The sequence below is a fragment of the Leptonychotes weddellii genome, chromosome 6 (genome assembly GCF_054177405.1).
Source record: "Leptonychotes weddellii isolate Sample4059 chromosome 6, ASM5417740v2, whole genome shotgun sequence".
Taxonomy (NCBI): domain Eukaryota; kingdom Metazoa; phylum Chordata; class Mammalia; order Carnivora; family Phocidae; genus Leptonychotes; species Leptonychotes weddellii.
In genome coordinates this window covers 134,917,253-134,928,587 of record NC_138374.1, presented here as the reverse complement: position 1 = coordinate 134,928,587, position 11,335 = coordinate 134,917,253, and the positions used below count along the sequence as shown (strand labels likewise).

Here is an 11,335-nt window from a genome sequence, read left to right as displayed (position 1 = left end):
TAGATACCTGCTACAGCACCGCATGAGCTTTGAAAATGTTAAGTGAGAGAAGCCACACAAAAGACCACCCACTGGATGATTCTGCTGGAATGTAAAAACATCCAGAAGGGGCAAATCCAGAGGCACACGTCCACAGAAGACTGGTTGCCCGGGGCTGGGGTTGCAGGGAATGAGGAAGGACTGCTACTATGCACAGGTTTTGTTTTCAGGGCAGGGATGGCAGTACAATACTGATGTACTTAGACCATAAATGTTATGAGAAGTTATATCTCAAAGTTCTTTAAAAAATCACAAAAATGTTCCGCAATCTGCTGATAATGTAATACAGAGGCAACACCTCCCATGCATCTCAAATTCCTGAGCTCAGGACACCGTCCACATTAGAGGAAGCATGTATCCCTTATTTAACAATGGCAAACAGGAGGAGATCTTCGAGAAATCTCTAAATAATGTTTGAGTGGAGGTATGTTTGGGCCCAAAAGGATACGCTCAGTTAACTGAAAATGTGTACATATTGTTCCTCACCCTGCAAGGACAGAAAAAGGGGGGGGGGGTAGTCTGGATGTGAGGCCTATAGTCCTATGGGTCTGAGCCCTGTCCTGTCACATCCTGTACGAGTGGAGGGGAGCCCCTCAGTCTGTTCTCAGGAGAGTGGGCTCGAGAGTCAGAACGCCTGAGTTCCAGTCCCAGGACTCCCTCCCTGCTGTGGGATCCGGGGTAAGTTACCCAAGCGCTCTGTGGCTGAAATGCTGAGTGGGTCGCCATGAGGATTAACACACTGGCTGCTAAGTTAGCTCTACCACCAGCGACAACAGAAGTGGGGGCAACAGCAGCAACTTCACTGGGATACATAGCGCCCACGGTAGTATTACAGCTCAAACTGGACAAAACGAGCACGTGTTTTGTGAAGTACTATGTAACTTTTAGAAACTAAATGATGGATTTCCGACTCCAGTGTTGGTCACATTCTCGACCTTGAAATACTAGTTCTCTTCCCCCAACCAGATGCACACAAAGGCAGTAACCAACTGAGTGGGTGTCGGGTACCTTCTAGATCTGGTTTTCTAAGAACGGGTCTGTGTGCCAGGCTCATCCTCTGGCCTTTCATTGACACTCCTCTCTTCAGCCACCTTCTCCTCTTTTCCTCCAAAGGCTCCATACCCTTCACCAAGACTGTATTGAACTTGTCACCAGGCTTGCTGGGGAGGAGAACATTGCGGTTGGGGGAGGAGGTTTAAACTACAGAGGGACATGATGGAAAAGAAAGCAGCCCCTGGAAGTCTGTTGTTCTAGCAGTTTCTCTCTCTTCACCCTAGGATAGAGAGAGACCGTACGAGGCCAGAGGACAGGTGGCCAGATGCCTCTATCAGCTACAGAACCCCAGAAAGGACTCTCCCAGGCCTTGCTCTCTGGAAGTGCTCACCACCTCATCCACGCAGACACCGCAGGGGGGCAGGCCCCACATCGGGTACCAGCAGCACCGATGCGTGCAGGTCTACCTTCTAGCAGCCAGGCCTCCCCAAGTCAGAGCCCCCCACACTTTCTCACCCTGCCCAAATTCAGTTCACCTCCTCGAATACCCTCTCCTCTTCCATTCTGGCTTCATCCTCTCTCGGGAACCCCTCCCCAAGTAGAACAGGGTGCTCATTCCTTGGGACCAAAGTGCCCTGACCGCCCCTCCCACCGGCACCACTCTCCGTGTGCACCTGTCCAGCACCTGCTTATTTTTTTTCCACATTAGTCTCTCGAGATCCTGAGCTCCTTAAGGATACAGGCTCTGCCTGGCTTAGAACAGTGATGGTACGTTATAAATACTCAGAACATAGATTTTGAAAGCATGACAATTTTCTATTAGAAGATAGACTTTAAAAAAAAAAAAAAAAAGGAAATACGCCATGATTAGTACTAAAATATGAAAAGCATTTTCAGAGAAGTGTAGAAGCCGAGATAAAGGAGCAACTAACGTTGCCTAGGTGAGGACGAGAAGACAGGAGCAGCCGTCCATGGGGGGAGGACCACGATGAGGGAAGCAGCCCCTGCAACAGATCCTCTCTCACTCTGTTCTCGCCCCTCCTCTCTGCCGCATAGGCCTGGTCCTTTCTCAAACATCCTGTGATTTTCTTCGGACTTAAGCCTTTGTATTGTTTCAGAGTAATTTTGATCAATATACATATATGTGCATGTGCTGCCTATGCGTGCGTACAGCACGGCAATAGAAAACTGACTTCTTACTGTGGGTTTCTGTCAAAATAGTTTTACAAAATCCTAGTCTAGATCAACAGATTTTTGTCTCTGGCAGATTTTTATCTTTTTTATCTTTGAAACTTTGATTTAAAAATGCACACGTGCCCACACTCACAAAATTATGCACCCAACATCAGAGAGTCTGCAAACCCACTGAAACCCACTCAAGAACCCCTTTGGGATCCGTGGGCCTCGCTTCAGAATTGCCCGATGGTCCAGCAGGCGCTGACCCTCCCAGACACACAGGCATCACCTCCTGACTCACACACTCTCCTGTATGAGACAAGAGATTCCAGGAGAAGGCACCCAATATTCCTGGACCCTTGACCTTCAGTGGTCTGAAGGGAGAGAGCATCATAGGTGACTAAGATGTGCCCCTCCATCCTAGTTTTGTGCTTAAAAACATGACAAGAGTATACGATAGAAAATGGAAAGAATAACTTCAGCCCTGAAACAACGAGTCACGTATTTCTGAAATATAGGAGTGTGTAAAGTAGGTGTTACTATACCAAGGCTTCCCCGATGTATTTGTTAGCTTGAATGGGAGATACATAAGAATTTCTTCATTAAACATAACTATCCAACCAAGAAAAAGAGGGGTAAGAGATAAACAGAGTAGAGCTCTTCAGAAGAATGGTGACGGGAAAAGACATGGGAGAAAAATACTCCTTCAGCCCCCACCCACCCACCTGGGAAAACTGCGGTTCACACTTTAAGAGCAAGCAAAGCCATTTGCCCAGAATTAGCCACCACTGTGGAATTAATTCTCAAAGGCTTTTGAGAAACAAGATACGTTTCCCCAAAGAGGAGTCCTACGTGAAGGCACCATTCCTCCCAAAGAGACACCCATCTGTTCTCCCTGTGCTCAGTTTCCGGGGCTGCAACAATATTGTAGTTTAAAAAGACCTTTACTGGGGGCACCTGGGTGGCTCAGTCAGTTAAGCATCTGCCTTCGGCTCAGGTCATGATCTCGGGGTCCTGGGATCGAGCCCCGAATCGGGCTCCCTGCTCAGCAGGGAGCCTGCTTCTCCCTCTCCCTCTGCCTGCAGCTCCCCCTGCTTGTGCTCTCTGTCAAAGTCTTTAAAAAGACTTTTGTTTTCTGGGGCACCTGGGTGGCTCAGTCGTTAAGCGTCTGCCTTCAGCTCGGGGGTCATGATCCCAGGGTCCTGGGATTGAGCCCCGCATTGGGCTCCCTGCTCTGCGGGAGGCCTGCTTCTCTCTCCCCCACTCCCCCTGCTGTGTTCCCTCTCTCGTTGTGTCTCTGTCAAAAAATAAAATCTTGGGCGCCTGGGTGGCTCAGTTGGTTAAGCGACTACCTTCGGCTCAGGTCATGATCCTGGAGTCCCGGGATCAAGTCCCGCGTCGGGCTCCCTGCTCAGCAGGGAGTCTGCCTCTCTCTCTCACCCTCCCCCCTCTCATGCTCTCTATCTCATTCTCTCTCAAATAAATAAAATCTTAAAAAAATAAAATAAAATAAAATCTTAAAAAAAAAAAGACCTTTGTTTTCTCCTATAAAAGTAAAGGGTACTCTGTTGAGTACACCCTAAGTGGCCAATGGGGATGAATTCATGGAAAGAAGGGTCTCTTTGCAGCAACTATTTATTTTCAATCAACAAATGGTAAGGCAAGTCTTTTCTGAAATGCCCATATTAAGGATCCTATAACTGAAATCACAGAAGTGGGGAAAGTCTCAGGTGGTCCCTGGGATTCTTTAAGTGAAATCACGCTGTCCTTATCACTAGGTCTGCTCCATCCTCCATCAAAAGCCAAGCACCAAATGGCCAAGGGACGTGGGAGACAGGATGTCAATGCAAACACTTGTGCATGAGAACAGGCCATCGAAGAGTTCTGGAAGGCTGCCCGTCCTGCAGTAACACATGTCCTCAGCTGAAATCATATCTCCTGACTTCTTTCTAGAGCATAAGAGCAGGATTTTGCTTGAAGCAGGTCACAGCCTAGCTTTCTATTTTGTCTACTGGTAAGATGTGAATTATCTGTAAGCAGGAAAATCAACTAGCCGGGACTAAAAGTCTCCTGATGAAATGAGTCAATCTGATAAGAAATGCTTCTGTCCACAGCTCTGCATGTGGTACCCTTGACCTCCATGAACTTGTTTACAGTCTGAGGTTCATGGCAGAGTGATGATGGTGTTTGGTCTCAGAGAGATGGTGCATTTTCTTTGAATTCATCAGCTTGGGCTTGAGGTAGGCAAGAGGCATACCTTACTAGACCATGACCCCACAAAGTGACAAGCACAGGTGACAAGGCCTACAAAGGTGACCATCCCAAATGCGGTGGAGACGATGAGCGTGTTGGTGCAGGAAATGTAAACCAAGCCCATACATACCTTAACATATGTGTGGGGAATAAAAAGTTGCTTCATGGATAGTGGTGTCCATGCAGGAGCCTTTCATGGCAGAAAGGATGGCACCAAAGAAATGGGCCACCATAGGGCCCAAGTACAAATGGGACATGGATGACATCTGGACCAGTGCTGTGACTGGGTCAATGCCGAAGGCTGCACACAACAGCTGGGCATGCACCTCCCTGTTCATCGAGACTGGATGTCCCTGGGTCCCATGCCAAGCTGAGGGAGTGGCCTGGGCTCGAGAGAGACCATGCTAGCCAGCTGGGCTGACTGGGGAGAAGATGCTCCGTACCCCACCCTATAAGTATGGACCAGGCTTAGACCCTGGGTCCCCTCCAGCTCAGAGAGCCTCAGATTGGAGGCAGACAGGCTGCGCACCTCTGACCCCCATCAGCATCAAGAGAATAAAGCAAACTGCCATTTTTTTTGGTGGGGGGGCGCTGTACCTAGAGATTTGCAAATGACCACCTAACAGCTTGTGTGGGGTCAAGAAGACAAGGAACAAGATGACTGGCTGGTTCTAAGCCGGACCAGAGGGCACCGTGGAATGATGACCAGTGTCTACAGTCTCGGAACTGGCCAGCACACTCAGGAAGCAGCACATGGCCAATGCAGGGGGGTAGCCAACATGGCATTTCCTGCAGAAGAGAGACAGGCAGTCACAAAGTGAAAGATACCCCGCAAGATGAGCCATCAGCTTCCCTGAGGCTTTTTCCCTGTATTCTGTAGTTTTAGGGGTAGGAATTAAATAAGTCAAAATGAGAAAATTCCTGTTCTGCCGTGGACTCTAGGTCATGGGCAGAAACCACATAGGGGAAGACAAGATGACGACGGTAAAACACGGCAGCTCCCGCCAAGGGCTCCTCCAGCCACACAAGTGAGGAGCCTGCCCCTGCTTCACAGATGGACACACTCCAGTCCGGAAAAGGGGGCTTCTCTCTCAACACACTCAACACCATTACTCCGCATCCCTACCACTATTTTCTCTTCCTTTTGCATCTCCTCCCCCAGATGCTGTTCTCCCAAAGGGATGGAGGGGCAAGGACATGGTAAGTAATTACTAGGACATTCTAGAGAGGACTTTCCATTGAACTCTGAATTCAGAAGTGAGATCTCATGGAGATAGCGTGGTCCAGATATAGGACTGAACCCAAAAGATGACAAAGTTGTCAAGGATTTTCTTTTATAAATGAACCCCAAAACCAATAACAGAAGTGAGATCAAGGACAGATTCCTGTGTGTCCACGGGACCTAGAAGAGGCCCACTTGGGACTCTGCCAGAATTGGAAAGGGGACTAGGAGACTGCCAGCAGGCTGGAGTCTGGTCTTTAGAGTCTGAAATAAGTATTTGGTAGAAAGGTCAGTCACAATCTCAGGTGGACGCTGGTTTTTCTCTGTCGTTGGGTGAAATGTTACAGGGTGAGAGGCACACACACAATAGCCTCTGTCAAGAATAGAATCTAAACTTTGTATGGAAAAAACATACTGGATCCGGAGTCCCTCCAGAAATCCTGCTTCTTTCCTTCTGTTATTTGTCAGAATTACTGAACATCAGGAAGCCGACTTCCTGTTTCTCCCTCCATCATCCCCTGCAACCTGGCTCCTGCCATCCTCACTTTAAGAAAATTGATCTTCCCAAGGTCACCGATGAAGTTTTTATTGCTAAAGCCAGCATCCTTTTCACTGATGCACTTAATGCCACTGGACACTGCCTGCCGGTTTCTCCTGGAAACACGCTAACTTGGTTTCCATGACACTGTACGCATTACCCTTTCCCTCTGCCAAACATCGCCGTCTCCCTCTTTCCTCGCCTCCAACCCCATGAATGCAGATACTCCCTCAAGTCAGTGCTTGGCCCCCTGACATTTTGTCTTCTCTTTTCCACTGAAGGAGATAATCCATTTGTTTCCATTTTTTATATGCTGATTCCTCCGCAACTTGTATTTTAATCCCAAGTGGCACACATTACAAATTCTCCACTGGCCTTTTCTAGGTGTAAATCATACTACCATTTCAAATTCAGCATCTGAGTAACCTGACTTCCCTCCACCTCCTCCAAAGGAGCTTCTTCCTCTCAGCACTGCACCACTAGCACCATATTTTTCCAAAACATATGCAATCATAAATTTAGACAAAAACCTGATTCCATATTCCATACACTGTTAAAAATCTCATCTCTGGGGTGCCTGGCTGGCTCACTCAGTGGAGCGTATGACTAGATCTTGCGGTTGTGACTTTGAGCCCCATGTTGGGTGTAGAGATTCCTTAAAAATGGAATCTTAAGATCCTGCCATCAGTCAAAGATTTTGTGCCTTTGATTTTACATAACCAAATATGAGGGCAATGCTCAGTTACTCTTGATGTCTCTGTGGTCTTTCCATTGCTTACAAATAAATGCTTTTAGGTTTCCTCACAGCTAACAGAACACATGGCAAATAACCCTTTATTAGTACCAAAATGCTGGTCTAGCTCATGTTCTCCTTCTGGCTCTCCCTGTCCAGTCTTTCCCAATGATTACTGTGACTTTATGTGTTCTGTAAACACTCAAGGCCTTGGAAGGGGTCAAATATTCTTTAGGCCCTCAGGTAATGTTCTGTCCTCATACCTCTGACTTTCTCCAGCTCTGAGGTTCATTCTACACCCTTTTCTGGCACTGCCCTCTTCCCCCCATACTTCCTGAAGGCAAACTTTATTGCCTGCCAACTGATGGAACTGGGACAGGTCTACTCAAGGCACACTGGTGGCCCTGCTCCTACTCCACACCCTCAACCCTTCAAGAACCACCCAGACAGGAACCACCACCTCTCCCTTGAACTTCCACTGGCAGGGAGGCACCCAGGAGCCTCTCAGCCACCACAGGTATCATTCACTCGGAGAACTCCACCCGGTTCTGAAGACTCCAGATTCATTTTCCTGACATCAGCGCCTTCCTTTCTGCAACAGGAAGGATCCGGTTTCCAAATTGAGGACTCCTAAAGCTCAGGCTGTTCTCTGCCAAGAGCTAAGAAACATATTCCAGAGAAGGAAACTAAAAAGGAGAAGCCCCCCACCCCCACTGCCTTTTCCCATTTACTATGAGATGTACTTCCCAGCTGGTCTTGCCACTCAATGTCGAAACACAGTTTTCAAGTCCAGCTGTAACCCTGGAACGTGTCCCTAACAGCAGCATCAACTTGTACCTCTGACCTCTAGGACCGCCTCCCCTCCGGCAGGCCAGACACAACCTCATCTTCCATTAGAGAAGATTAACAGAATAATTTATGATGGAAACCAGAAGCAGCTGGTGAGCCCTATATTCTCTTAACTTTCATAGCACCCTTTAATTACCATCTGGGAAAGGAAAGCACACAGAATCTGGGTTTCTGAGGGAGGTTATCCCCCCACTCCTACTTCTGGCATGACCTGCTCCTATCACTCTCCTGGATTCTACTTTTTATTGCTGTTTTATGTAAAAAGCGCTCACCCTGTTTGAATCCTTTGATTCCACAAATATACCCTAGGCTCTTCTCATATGTAAGAACAATTAAATAAAATGGGTCACCTTAAAATGAAGAAGCTCTAATGCTCAGCTTCAATCAAGAAAGGATAAGAGATAAATACACTAGTTATCTGTAATAGGAGACAGACAATGGTAATGTCCATAAAAGAATTCGAAGTAATACCCCAGACACCGTGCTGTGCACTTTGTGCACATTACAGCAGCTCATTTAGCCTCACAAAAACAGAGCCGGAGAGTTGTTTCTTGGTTTTTCAGAAAAGGAAACCACGGTTTACAGAGGTTTAGTGATTCACAATAGTCAACCGTTACTGTATTCTACTCAAGTCTTTGATCTTAACCTTACGGAGAATTAAAGGTGAAAATCAGGTCTAGTTGAGACAGCAGGACAGTCTTTTGAGATTGTGAAGAATCGTAGGAAACAAATGGGTAAGACAGAATGGAGACAACTACAAGTAATGAAATCAGGAGAGCCAAGCACGTGTGAGGAATAGCAAGGAGGGAAGCAACCGGAGTAAAGGGTAGGATTTGGTTGCAAGGTTGCAGCAGAGTGTCAATTGCACTGGCTCCCAAGCTGAAGGACCTCTAATTCAGATGGCAGAGGGGCAGAGGGAGAAGCAGACTCGCTCTGAGCAGGGATCCTGACGTGGGGCTCGATGCCAGGACCCTGGGATCATGACCTGAGTCAAAGGCAGATCCTGAACCTACTGAGCCACCCAGGCGCCCCTGCATCTTTAGTAATAGAGGGAACAGAAACAGAGGTCACTGTGGTTGTGCCAGGGTAGGTCACCAATGAATCCCCAGCACCCAGGGTCATGCTTGGAAATTAATGAATGAATGCAAGTCACGTATGAATCAGGCTAGCACCAAAAATTAACATAAATATACTCTCAATGCTAGGAACTCGAAGAAAACAGAGTGCTAGGTGAACATATCTGCAGACAGTGGATAGGTTACCAGGAAAATAAGTCCTAATGAGAAATGGGAAAATCCAGCATAAGGAAACCCCACAATACTCAGAAGAGCTGTGTAATAGCTGCAAATATAAGCTTCAGGGAGACAGAAAGTGCACCCTAATTCTCTTGTCCCTTACCAATGGCATAGACCTACTGCTCAATACTGTATTAATCAAAGGTAAAGAGATCGTCCAGGATCTGCAGAAAGCAGAATCCCAGGATGTCCTACACACAGAAGTCTGGTCCATGGAGAGGGGGAGGCCTTGCACGCACAACCCACAGAAGCCCCTACCATCAAGAGGGTGAGGGCCCCACCTCCACGGGCCAACCAGACCCCTCCCCACCAGCTCCACCTCCACTCTCCCAGCCCAGAACCAGGTCACAGGGATGACACCCTAGCAGTCCCTTGTAGCTAATAAATAACCCCCAGTAGTTTCCCAGCCAGGCACCGCCCTCCTTCCATCAGCAGCTCTGACCCTTGGCACATCCCTGGTGCTCTCCATCCCCCATCCTCCCCCACAGCTGCATATAAACCCCGGGGAGCCTGAGGTCTAAGAGTGTGAGTCTCGGAAGCTGGGGGACAAGCACAGTACTCTCTGTACCCTCACCCTGGTCACTCCGCTGCTAGCACAGCCCCAGGCTAAGAGCATGGACAAGCTGCTGCTTTGGGTCTTTGCCCTTGCCACTCTCCCAGGAGCCTTTGCTCAGACAGGTAGGGTGGTCACGGGATGGTCAGGGAGCATGAGATGAGAAAAGGGGTTGGGTAAGTTATTTTTCTCCCTGCATGAGTGAGAGGTCTTATTTCTCTACCCCACAGACCTCAGCGGGAAGGTGCTTGTGTTCCCTCAAGAATCTTCTACTGACCACGTGACCTTGACTCCAAAGCTGGAGAAGCCTCTGCAGAGCTTTACCTTGTGCTTCCGAGCCTACAGCGACCTGACGCGTGCCCACAGCCTCTTCTCCTACAATGCCCAGGGCAAGGACAATGAGATCCTGGTCTATAAGGAAAGAGTTGGGGAGTACTCGCTGTACATTGGAGGAACCAAAGTCACCTCCAAAGTTGCCGAACAGTTCCCCAGCCCCACGCACATCTGTGTCACCTGGGAGTCTTCTACCGGCATTGCCGAGTTTTGGATCAATGGGAAGCCACTGGTGAAGAAGGGCCTGAAGAAGGGCTACTCAGTGGCAACCCAGCCCAAGATCATCCTGGGGCAGGAGCAGGATTCCTATGGAGGGGGGTTTGACAAGAACCAGTCCTTTGTAGGGGAGATTGGGAACTTGTACATGTGGGACTCCGTGCTGTCTGCACAACAGATCGTGTCTGTGCAGCAAGGCTCCTACCTCCTTGATCCCAACGTCCTGGACTGGAGTGCTCTGGACTATGAGATGCAAGGCTATGTCGTCATCAAGCCCCTGGTCTGGGACTGAGGGCTTGAATCAACAGGATCCCTCAAAAATGAAATGACCAATGAGTAAGGAATCTGCTCAAGACAATGCCATGTGAGATCCCATATCCAGAGCGCTTTCTTCTTTGAATTTCCTGTCTACATGTTGCCAAGTAAAAAAGTATGTTGTATCATGCCACCTGCATTTGTTTAGTATTTGTTACGGTCTAAGCATTTTCGCTTTGATCCACTTATTTGAAAAATCAGCATTTGTTTTTTATCATCCAGAACAATCAGGTTGCAAAGTGGTAGGGCAGGGGACCCCATAACTAGGAAGATACATCACAAAGCCAGAGCACTCCCTGAGTAGGGCAGTGGCAATACTGACAAGCTACTAATCATTTATACTAATTCCAGAAGTGTGCAAAATTTCAAAAGGATCCTATTTGGTTTTCCAGCTAAAAATCAAAAAGAGGTCTAAGGTTACAGCAGAGAAACAACTATAATGAGAAAAGTAAAAATAATGTAGAAACTGACATCAAGTAATGAGGAAAACTAGCAGCAGGAGTGGAAACTAAAAATGTGTAGAAGTCTGGAGTCCTCATGCAAGATGGCAAACATGCCTTTTTTCTAAAAATTCCCAGTGGTATCATATGATGCTTGATTTTCAGGATCCTGTCCTGAAGTCATCAGGAATACTGCTCATGACTCCCAGTTCAAAATCCTATGGATCCCCATCTCAGAGAATGTAATTTAAATCCTTAATGTGACACTGTCCTCCATAACCTGATCCCCATTTACCTCCTTCAGGTGGAACTCTTCGCACCCAGTATCCTCATTGTAGTACTACAAAATATTTGTCCGTTTTTATCAGTAGTTACTTTCA

At 47.7% G+C, this 11,335-nt stretch overlaps 1 protein-coding gene across 1 annotated transcript; it reads left to right on the top strand.

Annotated features, from left to right (window-relative positions):
* The first annotated feature begins 9,602 nt into the window (after positions 1 to 9,602).
* APCS (amyloid P component, serum) lies at positions 9,603 to 10,645 on the top strand. The gene is made up of 2 exons (XM_006741960.3): positions 9,603 to 9,776; positions 9,882 to 10,645. The coding sequence occupies exons 1-2, from the start codon at positions 9,713 to 9,715 to the stop codon at positions 10,490 to 10,492; spliced, it is 675 nt and encodes a 224-aa protein (XP_006742023.2). The 5' UTR covers positions 9,603 to 9,712; the 3' UTR covers positions 10,493 to 10,645.
* Positions 10,646 to 11,335: the final 690 nt, after the last annotated feature.